Source organism: Palaemon carinicauda, chromosome 20 (genome assembly GCF_036898095.1).
Source record: "Palaemon carinicauda isolate YSFRI2023 chromosome 20, ASM3689809v2, whole genome shotgun sequence".
Lineage (NCBI taxonomy): Eukaryota > Metazoa > Arthropoda > Malacostraca > Decapoda > Palaemonidae > Palaemon > Palaemon carinicauda.
This window is the reverse complement of record NC_090744.1, coordinates 39,173,666-39,176,165: the sequence shown is the minus strand read 5'-3', so window position 1 is coordinate 39,176,165 and position 2,500 is coordinate 39,173,666. Positions and strand designations below refer to the sequence as shown.

At 28.2% G+C, this 2,500-nt stretch overlaps 1 protein-coding gene across 1 annotated transcript in view; it reads left to right on the top strand.

Annotated features, from left to right (window-relative positions):
• LOC137659743 (dynein beta chain, ciliary-like) overlaps window positions 1-2,500 on the top strand; it is a gene marked incomplete at its 5' end in the record, with an annotated part of 223,797 nt that overhangs the window by 87,399 nt on the left and 133,898 nt on the right. The window contains 1 exon segment of the mRNA XM_068394556.1: window positions 2,081-2,203. Within this exon segment, the coding sequence (XP_068250657.1) occupies window positions 2,081-2,203 (123 nt within the window).

The following is a 2,500-nucleotide window of genomic DNA, read 5'->3' as shown; positions in this document are numbered from 1 at the left end:
TATATATATATATATATATATATATATATATACAGTATATACTGTATATATATATATATATGTATATATATATATACAGTATATACTGTATATATATATATATATATATATATATATATATAAATACAGTATATACTGTATATATATATATATATATATATATACAGTATATACTGTATATATATATATATATATATATATATATATATATATATATATATATATATATATATATATACAGTATATACTGTGTGTATATATATATATACATATATATATATATATATATACAGTATATACTGTATATATATATATATATATATATATATATATATATATATATATATATATACAGTATATACTGTATATATATATACAGTATATACTGTATATATATATACAGTATATACTGTATTTATATATATATATATATATATATATATATATATATGCTGTTTTGAATAATGATAATCACAGGTCAAGTCTACGGTACTTCTTAAGTAAGATTTACAATGTTGGTTTTAGGTCTGTGTGGCCTTATGCCAGCGCTGGTTCTTAATAGTACTTTCACTTTATAAGTTACTTTTAGTTCGTATACGTTCATAATTTCAATATCGAAATTGTTAATCATAGCCTCAGTATCTGAACAAATTAAGAAAATCGTCGTTTAAATAAGTTTTAGTAAAGTCATAAAAAAATCATAGCCGTAATTGTATTTTCCAAAGTTCTGTCTTCCTAGTCTAGGCTTATCTTTTTTAATTTGCATGACTCAATATATTTCTTCCTTTTCTTCTATTACTTCTTCACTAATACAACATATTTCTTCCTTTTCTTCTATTACTGCTTCACTAATACAACATATTTCTTCCCTTTCTTCTATTACTGCTTCACTAATACAACATATTTCTTCCCTTTCTTCTATTACTGCTTCACTAATACAACATATTTCTTCCTTTTCTTCTATTACTGCTTCACTAATACAACATATTTCTTCCTTTTCTTCTATTACTGCTTCACTAATACAACATATTTCTTCCTTTTCTTCTATTACTGCTTCACTAATACAACATATTTCTTCCCTTTCTTCTATTACTGCTTCACTAATACAACATATTTCTTCCCTTTCTTCTATTACTGCTTCAATAATACAACATATTTCTTCCCTTTCTTCTATTACTGCTTCACTAATACAACATATTTCTTCCCTTTCTTCTATTACTGCTTCACTGATACAACATATTTCTTCCTTTTCTTCTATTACTGCTTCACTAATACAACATATTTCTTCCTTTTCTTCTATTACTGCTTCACTAATACAACATATTTCTTCCCTTTCTTCTATTACTGCTTCACTAATACAACATATTTCTTCCCTTTCTTCTATTACTGCTTCACTAATACAACATATTTCTTCATTTTCTTCTATTACTGCTTCACCAATACAACATATTTCTTCCTTTTCTTCTATTACTGCTTCACTCATACTCTTCAAGCACAGTTGGCTTATTTATTGAGTATTTTAAAGCTTTCTAATAAAACAGGTGGGAAAGTAAAAGAAGAGTATGCATTGTTTTCATATGTGAGATACATTAATTTTTACTCCTCAGGGGCTATATTGGATCTGAGAGAATTGCCGGTACTGCAAAATATACGATGTGATCTTTATGAAGACTAAATAACAGAATTAAGTCACTATATAAATATCAATATTTCTCCTTTCCATCCTCAAATTTAGGGATACACAGGAATCCATAAAAATTCCCAAGGGGCACAGAAGAACAAAAAGGTTGGGAACCCCTGCGCTAACGCATATCTAAAACTTGTTGAGAATAGAACTCTTAATTGTTTAAAAACGCATTCAAACTACAGCATCTTGTCCAGTACAGTGATAACGTGATCGCCAAGCATTAGCATGACAACAGATCGATCCCATCCCGGGACCGTGAGTTTAAGCTGTCTACTGGGGAGGGCACTATTGTAACTGGGCACCACAGCGGGGTGTTGGGCTTTCCAAGCTGACGTTCTGGTGAGTATCTATTCTGATGATACCAGACACCTTTACCTTTTACCTTCACTGCAGATGACGGATCCCCTAGTGAACTCAGCTCTTCAGCTTCACCAGAAAGTCACCGCTACTTTCTTACCGACGGCGACAAAATTCCACTACATTTTCAACTTGAGAGATCTCACGAACATATTCCAGGTATTTAGCAGAATCCTGGAGCTTTTTTTTTTTTTTTTTTTTTTTTTTTTTTTTTTTTTTTTTTGGCATCTTTCAATGGAGTTGGGAGTAGGCTGTCTTTGGTTACCTGTATAAATTAATAAGATGGTTTAAGATTAACAACCTGTATAAGGAAAATAGGCGAGAAGTGGTCCTAATGTAACACATACTGTACACACGTATATATATATATATATATATATATATATATATATATATATATATATATATATATATATATATATATATATATATATACAGTATATATATATATATATA